The sequence below is a fragment of the Aedes albopictus genome, chromosome 3 (assembly GCF_035046485.1).
Source record: "Aedes albopictus strain Foshan chromosome 3, AalbF5, whole genome shotgun sequence".
NCBI lineage: Eukaryota > Metazoa > Arthropoda > Insecta > Diptera > Culicidae > Aedes > Aedes albopictus.
In genome coordinates this window covers 125,332,212-125,346,437 of record NC_085138.1, presented here as the reverse complement: position 1 = coordinate 125,346,437, position 14,226 = coordinate 125,332,212, and the positions used below count along the sequence as shown (strand labels likewise).

The 14,226-nt window shown below is 48.0% G+C and overlaps 1 protein-coding gene across 3 annotated transcripts in view; it reads left to right on the top strand.

The window, feature by feature from the left end:
* The first annotated feature begins 928 nt into the window (after positions 1–928).
* LOC109622057 (E3 SUMO-protein ligase RanBP2) overlaps positions 929–14,226 on the top strand; it is a 39,280-nt gene continuing 25,982 nt past the window's right edge. For all 3 annotated transcript variants that reach the window (XM_029878068.2, XM_062856366.1, XM_062856365.1), the window contains exon 1: positions 929–1,268. In XM_029878068.2, coding sequence (XP_029733928.2) covers positions 1,200–1,268 — 69 coding nt within the window. In that variant the 5' untranslated portion in view covers positions 929–1,199. The remainder of the gene's footprint in view (positions 1,269–14,226) is intronic.

The window sequence follows — 14,226 nt, the reverse complement described above, 5'->3', positions numbered from 1 at the left end:
ATTTCGACTAATTTTTGGGCGGAGAATCCGATTATGAAATAATCCGGATACCCCTAAAGAACCCAATTAGTTTTGCTGGATGAAAAAATCAAAATTTGGTGTGTATCATCGAAAAGTTTGGTCAAATCAAAGCATGCTTGTAAAGTAAAATGTTCTGAAAAGCAACAACAAACAATGGTCATCGGCGTCGTATCCAAGGCTCGATCCAAGGTATCCTTGGACTGATTGATGATACATTGGTGAAAATCATCAGTCTGATAGCTGCGGTAGCTTTTCAATCTTCCATAAAGTGGAAAATTTTCTCTAAATTAGCAATATTACAATATTTTTTGCTGTGATAGTGCCTTGGCTAGTAGATTAATCGAGGCATTAACTATCACAGCAAAAAATAAATGCAACCCGCCCGATGTAATTCATTCCGATGTACTAAATAATCACGATTCCTATGTACCATTACATCGTTTTGTTGTAAAATCTTATGATCTTATGTGTACATCGTCCGATGTAATATTCATGCAACCGACGTATTGATCGAGTTGTAGCAGTTCAGATGTAATATTACACAACAGTTTTTTCTGTGCATATGCATCACTTTTAATGTAAAATCATGTAAGAAATCAAAGAAAAATATTATCAGCGCATTTTGGTGAGGCATTTCTGAGTAGAAAGAAGTTGTTGAGAGTCGACCCCGCTGTGCTGTCAAAAAAATTTCAGGCTTAGTGAACTCAATGTTCATCGGTGCACTCGTCTATACTCAATATTTTTTATTTAAAGTGTACTTTTCATGAGCGTGTTCCATTATTTGTTGAATCTTCGAATATTCATTAAGTACAGAATCCATATTTTCTGCAGTGGGGCTCCCTCTGACAAGTGTGTTCATTTTCTCCCGAACGCCGCCGCGGCGCGACGACGAACGAACGAGTTCAACTTTCAAACCAAAAACGACCGCCATAAGTGCAGGAGGCCTTGCAAAAGCACACCTTCGTAATCGTGAAAGCAACACACGTCCAAAGGAAAATTCGCGTTTTCGCTCAAGTGCGCAGCGTTTGTGGATTCGTGATCGTACAGGAATATTCCTCCGGAATCGCGGGTGAAGGAAGAGTGGCATTCGGTTCGTTTACGATACGGAGTGAAGTGTTAAATCGCAGTTTTTTCGGACACCGATTCAGTGGGGGCCCGGTGTCGACATCATTGTGAAAATGTTCTCCACCAAGAAGGATATTGATCGACACGTAAAAACATCGCTTGCAAAACTGCCGGAGCATGAGGTAAGCTTTATTAGTGGTTCAAATACGACAGGACAGTGTTTTTGCTTCGAAAAAGTGACTCATTTTGGCTATTTTCATGGTTTTGGGAGTTGATTTTATTACGGTGACGCTTCTACGCAAAACTGACGGATCGAGTACAAAGACCTTGAATGTGTTGCGGCATTCGTCGTCACTTTTGGTTTTGAGGTTATGTTGCGTTTTACCGTCAACATCCCGGATAGCTTCCGCATCTTGTTGTTATTCTCAGATTGTTATGATTTTGAATGCCGATTATTTGGAGTTTGACACTCCAAAATGTAGGAAAAAGGTGCAGTAATTATTGCAAAAGTTTAGTTAACTGGTTTGAATCAGGTCAAATATTTCGCCGGAGATGTCTTGAACTGAACTAGCGCCATTCTGGTTCACGGTGTCTCTTATAGAAGAATATTTTTGAAAAATATCAGAAACGCTAAAACATCCACCAGTTGGGAGCATAGACTTTTCTATTCAATCAGACATTAAAACTTCCTGCAGGGTAATATTTTCAAGGATATAGCAATACTGGAACGTACCTGAAATTTGCTCTAATCTTGAAAAAGCGTGTTATTCTGATTAAAATGTCTTCACCAGTATTGCGCAACTAGTTTCTTCACTTTGCACACAACGTTTTATGGCCAATAATTCACATGGCCTATATAATAGGGAAAGATCCATCTCGGCAGGGGCCCTTTTTTTGGGCACTTTTCTACTATAACTCAGCCAATTTTGAACCAATTGACACAATTTTTGGAACGCGCTGAGATACATATAGTATCTAGCCGTGTACAGAATTTCAAGTCAATTTGTTTGGAATTGACTGAGTTATAGCGAAGAGTGCCCAAAATACCGGTTGCTGCCCAAATGGTTCGCTACCCTATGTAATTGTAATTGTAATTGTAATTTTATTAGTTACGACACCCTGTTGGATACATTTGTATACCTATTATCAGGTCAAGGAGAAACAGTTGGATACTTTAATAAGGAAACTAATTAATTACATCTACTGAACAATGAATCTAACAGATGATTTGGGCTGATAGTTTGTATGAATTCCTGGGCAAATTAAAATATCCTAAATTAATTTATCGCCCCCTAAGGGCTGTTTTGAAGCTAGATAAAGTAGATAGCTGTTTAATATTCAGAGGAAGTCTATTCCACATGATAGGCCCACTGATAAGTACACTTTTCTTCTCGGATGTAGTGTGACGGGGAACGATGAAACTGCGTGTTCGTTCCATTTGTCCTCTCTGCAAGTGTTGCTGCAGATACTCTGGAAGAGATCCAATGTAGCCAAGTCGTATGAAGTTTAGAATTCTGTTTTCGTAGTGTGTTTGAAGATCGTGTCCAAGGATTCTGTTTCTCACGGCAGCCGTAGAGTCACGTCGACGAATATTGAACACGAATCGGACCGATGCCTTGAAGCACTTATTTAGCTGCTCCTTGAGTGCAGCCGATAAGCCAGACCAGTACACGACATCGCAGTAAGAAAAAAATGGTATCACCACCGCTTGGACGAGCTTCATCCGTGTGGCAGTGGTTAGTACTGGAGCGAACTTCCGGAAAGTATGAAGGGTCCCAAAGACCTTCGCGGTCACATTGTTCACATGTGCATTCCAGCGCAGGTTCTTATCCATGTGCACACCGAGGTTCACAACTTTCTCAGCTATCACGATTTTTTCGGAGCAGAACATGATGTCGGTGTGAGCATCGACCACACCATCTTTGCAAAAGATTATCGACTGTGTTTTCTTGGGGTTTGGAAACAAGGCGTTGTCCTTTGCCCAAGCCTCAATGAACTTGAGATCTTGATTAATTTGCGCTATCAATCTATGCACGTGTTCTCTGGGGCCAGTTAGATAAATCTGTAGGTCGTCAGCATAGAGTTGATATTCGCATTTTAGACCTTGTGGTAAACTGTTTACATATAGGCTGAAAAGAAGGGCACTCAAACAAGATCCTTGAGGGGTGCCATCGGTGAGATGATGCTCGGACGACATTCGATCATTGCACTTTACGAATTGACTTCTGCCGCTGAGAAACGACGAAATCAGCTCACATGCACCTGGATCGAAATGGAACTCTTCACGCAGTTTTGTCTTGAGTTTCGAATGGTTAACACAGTTAAAGGCTAACGAAAAGTCCACAAGTACCAAAACGGTGCACTGGTCGGTGTCGAAGCCTTTGAGAATATCGTGAGTCACTTTCGCTAAGGCCGTTGTAGTGCTGTGCCTCTTTCTGTATCCTGACTGATTCCGAGCAAGCAGCTGATGATCAGGTTGGTCGACGTGTTCCACTATTTGGTCCATTAGTAGTTTCTCTAGGATTTTGGCTATAGCTGGGAGCACAGTGATCGGACGAAAGTCCTTTGGTTGGGTTGGATTCGGCGTTTTTGGAATCGGGGAAACAATACCCTTTTTCCATATTCTGGGGAATATTTCGGTATCGATGATAGCGTTGTATGTGTTTACCAGTAGCCTATATTTCACATAAAATATTCTTTAAAATAATCAGGGTGGTCACCCAGTCGAGAATTTCAGAAACAAAACTGGGAAAGGCTCGGCGTGGTACTGGCCGGAAACTATGAGCAACCTTAGGGAAGATCGGGTAGCCAACCCCGGTGGGAACTTTGGTCGTAGGCTGACAGGGAAGAGGGCGAGGGGTTTGCTTCGGTAAACCTGGGCGTCTGTTCTCCAGGAGGAGCGGCTCACAACAGCGTCTGATCTCTATGTTAAGGACGGCTGATCTACGTTTGAGTGCCAGGGAAGGACTCTAAGCTCAACTGTGCACTATGATAGAGGGTTGGTGTCAGGCCCTACGAGCCAGCCATAAAAAACCATTGTAATGCCTGGTGTTGTAGACAGTGCAAGTGACTTGATTCAAGTCAATGGAAAATGCCCAATTGAATGCGAATTAAACGTGTAAACACCACCATTCATCTCACATGAGCAACTCACTTGACTTGAACGAAAGTTGAACATGTTGAACTTTTTCATTCAAGTCAAACGAAATCGTCTCACTTGCCCCGTCTAAACCCGCGATTCATGTGAGCTGAATTCAAGTCATCTGTCAGTGAGATGAATTCAATTCAGTTTGCTTACGCTCCGCACGAGTTGAACAATGTAAACACTTGCTTCAACTGAGATGCATTCAAGAGCATGCAAGTGGACACTCAAGTCATTTGCTCAGTCTAAACACGTCGTTCCATTGGATTGAACATGTTTTAGAAGTTTGCAACTCAGATGCTCGTTTCATTTGAACAGTCTGAACCAGGCATAACGGAAAATCAGCAACAGAATAATACGAACCGAGACCAATGGCAACGACCCCAGCGAACAAAAAGGACTTGCGATTGGATTGGAAAGAGGCACGATCGACGAAAGAATGTGCAGGTTGAAGATCAAGGGCCGATTCTTCAACTTCAGCATAAAAAAACGTGCACAGCCCACACTCCGGTAGCACTGCTGATGACAAGGACGCATTTTATGCGCAGCTCGAACGCGAGTACGATCGCTGCCCAAGCTACGACGTTAAGATCGTCATAGGAGATTCAAACGCTAAGGTAGGCAGACCAACCAGCAGACGAACGAAAACGGCCTACGACTCATTGATTTCGCCGCCTCCAAAAATATGGCCATAAGTAGCATTTTTTTCCAACACAGCCTCCCTTATCTTTACACCACAGCAGATCACCACAGCAGACGGAATCTCAAATCGACCACGTTCTGATTGACGGACGGCACTTCTCCGACATTATCGACGACAGGACCTATCGTGGCGCCAACATCGACTCCGACCACTATCTGGTGATGGTCAAACTGTGCCCAGAACTCTCTGTCATCAACAATGTAAGGTACCGGCGACCGCCACGGTACAACCTAGAGCGACTGAAACAACCGAATGTCGCCTCAGCATACGCGCAGAATCTCGAGGCCGCGTTGCCAGACGAGGGTGAGCTCGACGAGGCCCCTCTAGAGGACTGCTGGAAAACAGTCAAAGCAGCCGTCAACGATGAAGCCGAGAGCACTATCGGGTACGTGGAACGGAATCGACGGAACGAATGGTTTGACGAAGAGTGCAGAACGGTTTTAGAGGAGAAGAACGCAGCGAGGGCGGTAATGCTGCAGCAAGGGACCCGACAGAACGAACCCTGGTTTGACGGTATTAAAGTGAAGGTTATTGTAATGTATATGTAATGGCTGATCATATGTTTTGGCATATTCATCAGACATGCTCGATAAACACGAAGGGACCGCCGATGCTCAATAGATTCTATACCCAAGCAATAGTTCCAAGTTGGTTGGATTTGAGAAGGTTTTGATGATCATTGCAAATCCTAGTAGAAATATTATAGGTTTTGTGACAGGTTTTGAAACCATTTTATTGCCAGTAGACTTGAAAATGCTGTTTGGGCTTTCTTTTCCACATTTTTTGGTTCATTTTGATTAACTACTAAATTTATTATACTTTAAGTAATATACAATAATTAAATATATTTAAATTTGTAATTTTATCAAAATTGATTTGCTTCTTTGAAATATTACAATGGTATCCAGTAATATTCTCCCTGGCCGAGATCACAGGGTTCGACGGTATTAAAGTGAAGGATGTTAATTGTAATTCTTGTAATGAAAATATCACCTTTAACACTTTAATGCGCCTTCAACGGTTCATTGCGAACCGGCGACTACACATGGAGTATGGCTGATTTATCAGAAATGCTCGATAAACAGGAGGGACCTGCTGGGGCCTAGTAGTTTCTATACCCAGAAAACAGTTCCGGTCGATTGAGTCTGGGATGGTTTCGAGAGTCGTTGTGAATCATAATGCAAATTTTTGTGTTTTGTGATGAGTCTCGGAATCTTTTTTGAGCCAGCAGACTTTGAACTGTTTTCTGGGCTTCCCACTATTCGGTTAATTTTAACAAATACTGTCGGCGCAGGAGTCGGCAAGCTGGCAACCCTGTCAGCCACCGTTCCCAAAGCGACGCGTCATCTGTCAAAGCGTCGAGGCATAACGAGTGACAAACATCATCGTGAGATGGACGACCCGTCATTAACAGTTTCCGGTGGTCAGAGCTCGTCAGAGTAATAGAAAATTCTACCGAGAACACAAGTGAAGATAGAGAGCTTAGTTAAGACTAGAGGTGAAGAATCGTTTGTGAATTAAAATAAATTTGTGAAATCTGAATTGTGGATGATACGAAATTGTCAAGATAGATTAATTTCAGTCGTGTCTAATTGAGAATAGTTTGCGATCAACTCGTTGAGTCTGGTCCGTAGTGTCGTGTCCTGGTGTCCGATCAGTCCGTCAGTGAAATACCTGAAAAGAAAGAAAAGTCACAAATCCACGTGAAGAGGTGTGAAGAGAACCGTAGGGCGTGCTATAAGATAAAGGCACACCGAATTTTTGAAGTTTATAATAAACTATATGCGCTATCAAAAGCGGCGTAGTCTATCAAATTTCCGCCCTACCTCCCTCAACAAAACCTTCAAAAATTCGTGGCGACATGGATAAAGACGGCCACGTGGATGGCTCTAGAGGAGGCCACGTGCAAGAATCCAACTGTGCGGATTGCCAACGACCGGATAGCGCGGAGGACATGGTCCAATGTGACCAATGCGACGTTTGGAAACACTACACGTGTGCCGGAGTCAACGACAGCGTCGCTAACCGATCGTTCGTGTGCGGCAACTATACCGCCCAGCAGAGCGCGGTCAACCGAAGCACAACTGAGAAGAGCGCTAGCGACGTGATATCTGTGTGCAGTGGATCTAGCCGCACTAGTACGACGTCGGCTTTCTCCGTTTGCCTGAGCCAGCTGGTGGAGCGGCAGAAGCTGGAGCGCGCACGGGTCGAATTGGAGCTGCAACGACGTCATCTCGACGAGCAACAGCAGCTGATCGACAAGGTGCTGGATGGGGAGGAAACAGCAAGTCATCGCAGCGGTGGTCTACCGAGCGGTGCGAAGGGTGCCGCAAACAACGAGCTAGCGCCCCCTTCATCGAAGGCACTTTCAACACCACCCCCTCCTGGTGCTCCTCTTGCGTCGGCTGCTGGCCGATCAAAACAGTCGACCGTCGAAACGACTGATTCCACCGCACCACTTATGGTAACGATTCCCCTCTCCGCGCTAGATTCGAGCACTGTGGAATCGTTGAAATTGAGAAAAAATCCCCTAGATGCCTTCAGGAACCGGGTTGAGCAGTGCGAGATTCGCGCCAATCCAACACCTGAACAGGAGGATTCATCGGTGGTGGTATCGGTTCCCCTTTCGGCCCTAGATCCGAGGACGGTGGAATCTCTTAAAGCAAGGGAGGATCCGCAAACTGCCCTGCGGGAACTCAGGAACCGGGTTGAGCAATGCGAGCATCGCGCCAATCCAACACCTGACGAGTTGGCAGATCTGCGGGTACAAGTAGAGAAATGCCGGAAACTTTTGGAAGGTTTCCAGACAAGTGCGGAACCGAGCAAAGCTGCTCGACGACCGGAGACAAGCAATCCAGCTAAGCTTCAGTATTTAACTCCAGCAGCAAATTCGACGCGCGTGGACAAGCAGACCGGCGCAATCCCGAAAGCGAGTCGGACGTTGCCGGTGGTCGTGGAGAACGAGTTGAATCTCTCACTAGCTGGAGCAGTGGGAGGAATCGACACTTCGAAGGACATCTGGCCCCTTAAGATGCCGGCAAGCCAAACCGGCTGCGCCCCGGTAAGTCAATCCATCGCAGCACTCGAAACGCGTCCGATTGATGCGGGACCCTCAGGTAAGCGTCAAGCCTTGAATAATTTTGTAAATACAAACGAATACTCCTCCAACAATTGCCCCACGACCAATAATCCAACTACCCGAGAGCAGCCGCGTTTTGACGCGCGCCCGGGAGAATCGCATTCGCTTCCCACAAACTCCCACGAGCAGCCGCGAGAATCTTTCGCGCGCTCGGGAGATGCGACTTTGTTCAGTAGCCAATTTGAACAAAATTCAACCCATCTACAAACGCGTAATCTACACTCGCGTGCGGTTGATTCGTCTCTGCCCCCTCGTCATTTGTCAAACAGTCAAGCCATTCCTCATCCAGATCCAGTGCGTCCCACACAGCAGCAGCTAGCAGCAAGGCAGTCCCTGGCTAAGGAACTTCCGCGCTTCACCGGCGACCCAACTGAATGGCCGATCTTCATCTCCAACTACCGCTACACCACAGACGCCTGTGGTTACACGGACGGCGAAAACATGCTTCGTCTCCAGCGGAGCCTATCCGGGCCGGCATTGGAAATGGTGCGCAGTCGGTTGGTGCTTCCAGCAGCAGTGCCACAGGTGATCGAGACGCTTCGCTTGCGGTTTGGACGTCCGGAGTTGCTGATCAACGCGCTACTACGGAAGGTGCGCGAGATACCAGCTCCAAAGTCCGACAGGCTGGAAGGACTCATCGACTTCGGTATGGCGGTGCAAGCGTTGTGCGACCACATCGAAGCTGCGAACGAACGCGCTCACCTTTCGAACCCGTCACTTCTCCAAGAGCTCGTCGCCAAGTTGCCTGCGGATCAACGGATGATGTGGGCGGGGTACAAGCGAGGCTTCCAGGACGTCAATCTAAGGACCTTCGGAGATTACATGGCGGCGGTTGTACGAGACGCAACCAGCGTGACAACGTTCGAGCCGGAGCAGAAGCGGATCAATGCTCGTGACCATCCGAAGCATAAGGGGTTCGTTAACTCCCATGCGACGGAGACAGCCGGAACACGAGATTCGTCGCATGATTCCAAGGAGACGCCGAAGCAGTTCAACTGTGCGCATTGCAACAAAAGCGGACACCGATTGCGAGATTGCAATGCGTTCGCGCAGCTAAAGGTGGACGATCGCTGGCGACGGATTCGGGAACTGAAGCTATGCCAAAGCTGTCTCTTCAGTCATGGACGAAGAGCGTGCCGTATTCGGAAGGTTTGTGAGATCGACGGTTGCCAGTATAGCCACCATAAGCTACTTCACTCCTCGGCAGGACCTCCAAAGCCATCGGCTCCACAGATTCAGGTGGCGGAACACCATACACATCGTCAACCTACCTCTTCGACGTTGTTTCGGATCATCCCAGTGACCCTGCACGGAGTCAGCGGTTCGATCGACACCTTTGCCTTTCTTGACGAAGGGTCTGATATGACGTTGGTGGAAAACGACCTGGTTACGTCATTGGGTATCCAAGGTACCCCGCTCCCGCTATGCCTCCGATGGACTGGGAACACTTCGCGAACCGAAAAGGGATCGCAACAGGTCACAATCGAGATCGCAGGAATGGGACAGAAGAAGCGACATAAGCTGCTGAACGCGAGGACTGTGAACAACCTGGGACTTCCTTCGCAAACTTTCCGAATGGACGAAGCGGAAAGGAGACACCAGCACCTGAAGGGCATTCCGGTCAGCAGCTACGAGAACGTGATACCCAGGATCCTGATTGGTATCGACAACCTGCGCCTAGCGGTTCCGTTGAAGGTACGGGAAGGAGAGGGGACAGCACCGGTGGCGGTGAAGACTAGACTGGGCTGGTGCGTCTACGGTCCCCAAGGATGCAACAATCGCGATTCCTACAGCTTCCATATATGTGAATGTTCCTGTGACGATACACTGCACGAAGCAGTGAAAGAGTTCTTCGCCGTTGAAGCAGCTGGAGCAGGTCCGGTGGATATTCCACTGACACTGGAGGAAGAACGAGCGCTAACTACCCTGGAACAAACGACCCGGCGAGTGGGGAATCGATTCGAAACGGGCCTGATTTGGAAGCAAGACGATGTGGAATTCCCGGACAGCTACTCTATGGCCGTGCGACGACTAGAATGCCTAGAACGCCGAATGGACCGCAACCCGGAGCTGAAGGAAAATCTCCATCGGCAGGTCTCCGAGTATGAAGCGAAAGGCTATGCTCACAAAACCACAAAAGCGGAAATGAAAGCAGCCGATCCGCGGAGAGTGTGGTACCTTCCGGTTGGAGCAGTAATCAACCCCAAGAAACCGGGAAAGGTTCGTGTCATCTGGGACGCCGCTGCTAAGGTAGACGGCGTATCGTTGAACAGTCAACTCCTCAAAGGTCCCGATCAGCTTTCCTCCCTTCCGGCGGTTCTTTTTCGCTTTCGCCAATACGGAGTGGCAATCAGCTCGGATATCCAGGAGATGTTTCATCAAATCCGTATCCGAGAGGAAGACAAACATTCTCAGCGCTTCTTGTGGCGTGCCAAGCCGTCCGATGAACCTACTGTCTACCTGATGGACGTCGCCACGTTCGGGAGCACTTGTTCTCCAGCTTCGGCACAATTCGTTAAAAATCTAAACGCAGAACAACACCGCGAGCAGTATCCCGAGGCGGCGAGTGCGATCATCGATGACCACTACGTCGACGACTATTTGACGAGTTTCGGTTCCGAGGAAGAAGCAGCAAAGGTGGCACGCGATGTACGACACGTACACGGAAACGGTGGCTTCAAGCTGCACAACTGGCGATCGAACAGCAGTAGAGTACTGGAACAGCTGGACGAAGTGCAGTCCGAAGCAGACAAGGTGCTGAACTTAGTCGACGGTGGGAAGTCCGAGAGGGTGCTTGGAATGCTGTGGAGTCCATCAGCCGACGAGTTGAGTTTCTCCACCCAGCTTAGCGAAGAGGTGCAAACACTGATCCAGACCGGAACGCGACCGACAAAAAGGCAAGTGCTGCGTTGCGTCATGACACTGTTTGACCCTTTGGGGTTGCTGTCACCGTTCATCATCCACGGCAGAGTCCTGATCCAGGACCTTTGGCGAGAAGGCACGGAGTGGGACGAACAAATAAGCGATGACGTTAACAAGAAGTGGAAAAGATGGATACAGATGATCGGGTACATCGCGGAAATACGGATCCCTCGATGTTACTTCCACCAAGCCACCAGGGAGACCTACCAGAACTCGGAGTACCATGTGTTCGTCGACGCCAGCGGAGAGGCGTATTCCTGCGCAATTTATCTGCGCACAATCGACGATAGAGGAGAACCGCGCTGTTGCCTAGTCGCCGCCAAGTCGAAGGTTGCTCCGATAAAACCATGGTCGATTCCGAAGCTCGAGCTCCAAGGATGCGTTCTCGGTGTACGTTGGTCGAAATTCGTCAAGGAGAATCATAGTTTGCCCATTTCAAAGATGGTTTTCTGGTGCGACGCCACAGTACCACTGGGATGGATCAAAGCTGACCCCCGGAATTATCGACAGTTTGTATCCTTTAGAGTAGGCGAGATTCTGGAGCATACAACGGCAAACCAGTGGCGCTGGGTTCCGTCAAAGGATAATCCAGCTGATGAAGCTACCAAATGGGGTAGCGGACCGTACTTCGACCCAGAGAGCAAGTGGTTCCATGGACCAACCTTCCTTCGTCTGCCGGAAACCGAGTGGCCTCGCCCTAAACAGCGCGTGACCACCCCTACCGAGGAAATGCGTGCATCGATCCTTCACCACTGTTCGTTCGTACCAGTCATTGACTTTGAGCGGTTTTCTTCCTGGGGCCGGCTACAACGAGCGACAGCATACGTACTTCGATTCCTGCATAATTCGGCTAAAAAGCAGCCGAAATTCACGGGACAGCTCTCGCAAGCAGAACTCCGGGCAGCGGAAGAAGTTATCCTCAAACTGGTGCAACTCGAATGCTACCCAGACGAGATCGCAGCACTGTCAAACAAAGTACCGAACGAAATCGATCAGGAGGCCATAGGGAAGGAGAGCTCAATCTACCGACTAATGCCGATGTTGGATAACGTCGGTGTACTGCGTGAGCGTGGACGAATCAGCGCTGCCAAAGATGTCTGCTACAACGTGCAGCATCCGGTCATCCTCCCACGAAACCACCGAGTCACAGAGCTTCTCGTGCACCATTTCCATCAGCGGTACCGCCACGGGAATGCAGAGACAGTAGTTAACGAGCTCCGCCAGCTGTATACCATCCCAAGACTTCGGCTGGTTGTCAAGCAAGTGACTCGCGACTGCGCTTTATGCAAGGTCCGTCGAGCCCGACCTGCAATCCCACCAATGGCACCTCTTCCACTTGCACGAGTAGCCCACCATGAACGAGCATTCACCTACACAGGGGTGGACTACTTCGGGCCGCTGCTGGTAAAGCAGGGCCGATCCAACGTAACCACCGCTTTTCACCTGTTTAACAGTACGTGCCGTCCACCTCGAGGTCGCCTATTCGCTGTCAACAGAATCCTGCATCTCCTGCGTTCGTCGGTTCGTGGGTCGCCGTGGTTCACCCGCCGAATTCTTCAGCGACAACGGAACGAACTTCCAAGGCGCCGACCGGGTACTGCGACACCAGATTAGCCAGGGACTGTCCAACACGTTCACCAGTACCAACACGAAGTGGAACTTCATCCCACCAGGAGCGCCGCATATGGGCGGAGCATGGGAACGATTGGTACGCTCTGTGAAGGCCGCAATGGCCGAAGCGTACTCCGAGGGAAAGTTAGATGACGAGGGGCTGCAGACACTGGTCGTGGAGGCCGAGAGTATTGTAAATTCAAGGCCTCTGACGTATTTACCACTCGACTCTGAAGAAGCGGAGGCGCTCACACCCAACCATTTTCTGGTGCTGAGCTCAAACGGAGCAAAATCTTGCGGTGAAGGACATTCGGCTACAAACCGTAGCCAGCCCAGCGAACTAGTCCGCAGAGAAATCTTGGGGAGATCCTGGGAGTTGATCCAGCGACAGTTGGGCGTCTTTTGGAAACGATGGTTGGTGGAATACCTGCCGGTGATTCGTCGGCAGTCGAAATGGTTCGATGAAACCAGAACCCTAAAAGTTGGAGACTTGGTAATGGTTGCGGAGCCGACGAAGCGCAGCGGATGGGAACGAGGACGAATCATCCGCACGATCTCAAATCCAGACGGCCGGCATCGACAGGCTGTCGTGATGATTGGGCCGAAAAGGGTGGTGAGACCAGTGTCACGATTGGCGCTGCTTGACCTCCAAGACAACAGTGAGACTCCGGAGGACTCCGGACTTCACCGGGGGGAGACTGTCGGCGCAGGAGTCGGCAAGCTGGCAACCCTGTCAGCCACCGTTCCCAAAGCGACGCGTCATCTGTCAAAGCGTCGAGGCATAACGAGTGACAGACATCATCGTGAGATGGACGACCCGTCATTAACAGTTTCCGGTGGTCAGAGCTCGTCAGAGTAATAGAAAATTCTACCGAGAACACAAGTGAAGATAGAGAGCTTAGTTAAGACTAGAGGTGAAGAATCGTTTGTGAATTAAAATAAATTTGTGAAATCTGAATTGTGGATGATACGAAATTGTCAAGATAGATTAATTTCAGTCGTGTCTAATTGAGAATAGTTTGCGATCAACTCGTTGAGTCTGGTCCGTAGTGTCGTGTCCTGGTGTCCGATCAGTCCGTCAGTGAAATACCTGAAAAGAAAGAAAAGTCACAAATCCACGTGAAGAGGTGTGAAGAGAACCGTAGGGCGTGCTATAAGATAAAGGCACACCGAATTTTTGAAGTTTATAATAAACTATATGCGCTATCAAAAGCGGCGTAGTCTATCAAATTTCCGCCCTACCTCCCTCAACAAATACACTATACAAATACAAATTTAATTCAAATATGAAATAATTAGTAGTATCTCGCGTATTCAATTTACTAATACATAGTTCTCAACATTTGATGTGCTTTCGTAATTCAATTTTCTCTATAATGTTTTGTCAATCCTAAATAACTAAGAAACTAATAGTGGGAAGTGCAGCATTTAACAGTGCTTGCTTATAGATTCGAAGCTAACGTGTGATCAAGACGAAATCGACAAAAACTGACTACTTCGACTTTGACTAACGTAGACTATTTATGACAAATTAGATATTTTTATATTTTTCGACTGAGTGTATGGAAGGTTTTGTTTAATATGGACTTATTTGATCCGATAGTGCTAGGGATGTTGACGAAA